This window comes from Scyliorhinus canicula, unplaced genomic scaffold (genome assembly GCF_902713615.1).
Source record: "Scyliorhinus canicula unplaced genomic scaffold, sScyCan1.1, whole genome shotgun sequence".
NCBI classification, from domain to species: domain Eukaryota; kingdom Metazoa; phylum Chordata; class Chondrichthyes; order Carcharhiniformes; family Scyliorhinidae; genus Scyliorhinus; species Scyliorhinus canicula.
The window spans coordinates 10,978-12,361 of record NW_024055777.1 but is presented as its reverse complement, the minus strand read 5'-3'; the positions used below and the strand labels follow the sequence as shown (position 1 = coordinate 12,361).

The 1,384-nt window shown below is 46.5% G+C and overlaps 1 protein-coding gene across 1 annotated transcript; it reads right to left on the bottom strand.

The window, feature by feature from the left end:
* Nucleotides 1-540: 540 nt before the first annotated feature.
* Nucleotides 541-1,184, bottom strand: LOC119961047 (zinc finger protein 773-like; the record flags this gene model as incomplete). The annotated part of the gene is made up of 1 exon (XM_038788559.1): nt 541-1,184. A coding segment is annotated over exon 1 (588 nt), but the record flags the coding sequence as incomplete, so codon positions are not given.
* Between the last annotated feature and the right edge of the window lie 200 nt (nt 1,185-1,384).

Genomic DNA, 1,384 nt, shown 5'->3' with positions numbered 1-1,384 from the left:
CACTGGGGCCTCATTGCGCCAAGGTCCCAGGTTTTATCCCAGCTCTGGGTCACTGAACGTGTGGAGTTTGCACATTCCCCCCGTGTTTGCGTGGGTTTTGCCAGCACAACCCAAAAGATGTGGTTAGGTAGAATGGCCACACTAAACTGCCCCTTTATTGGGAAAAAATTAATTGGCATTCTAAATTTAAAAAAAAGATTAAATATAGCGCATTAAGCTGATTTATTAAAATGTTATCTTGGATATTAGCTTATGTAACGAGGTTGAAATTCAATAACATCAGCAGAAACAGACCCCAATGAAGATGGATCAGACCTGCATGTGATTAACAGCATAATCCACGCACTGTAATTACTTGTGAATTTGCTGGTGTCTCATCAGGTTGGATGACTGTGTGAATCCCTTCCCACACTTGGGGCAGATGTAAGGCCTCTCCCCAGTGTGAGCTCGCTTGTGTGTCAGCAGGCTGGATGACTGAGTGAATGTCTTCCCACACTGGGAGCAGGTGAACGGCCTCTCCCCAGTGTGAATTCGCTGGTGTACAGTGAGGTCAGATGATGTCTTGAACCCAGTCCCACAGTAAGAGCACCTGAACGGTTTCTCGTCAGTGTGAATACGTTGATGCCGCATAAGTTCCCCGGAACTTTTAAAGCATTTCCCACAGTCTGGGCATTGAAAAGGTCTCTCATCGGTGTGAACACGTTGATGGAGTATCAGAGCCCGAGAACCTTTATAGCACTTCCCGCAGTCTGGACATTTAAATGGTCTCTCGTCCGTGTGAACCCGCTGGTGCGTCATCAAGTCTGATGACCGAATGAATCCTTTCCCACACTCTGAGCAGATGAATGGTCTCTTCCCAGTGTGAACTCGCTGGTGTCTCAGCAGGCTGGATGACTGAGCGAATCCCTTCCCACACACGGAGCAGTTGAATGGTTTCTCCCCGGTGTGCACTCGCTGGTGTTGCAGCAGGCTGGATGATCGAGAGAATTCCTTCCCACAATCGGAGCAAGTGAATGATCTCTCCCCAGAGGGTCTGGGATGATGAATTTCCAGTTGAGATGTGGCTCTGAATCCCTCCTCACATTCCCATGGTTTCTCCTCACAGTGAATGCTGCTTTTTCCTTCCATGTTCAAAATTCACCGATATTCAGATTGCAACAAATTAGGCGATCCTCCGATCCTGATGTAATGTTTGGCTTTCCTGACTGCAAATCTTCCCCTTGTAACACTGTTAAATTGATTTAAAACAAAAAAAAGGGAATGAGAGAGAACCCACAAAAACACAAAGACAGGTTGTGAAATTGAGCTGAATGAATCTGGTCATTTGTGGGGCCAACACTGGGATAAAGTGACCATGAAAACTGTTGGATTGTCATAAAAACCC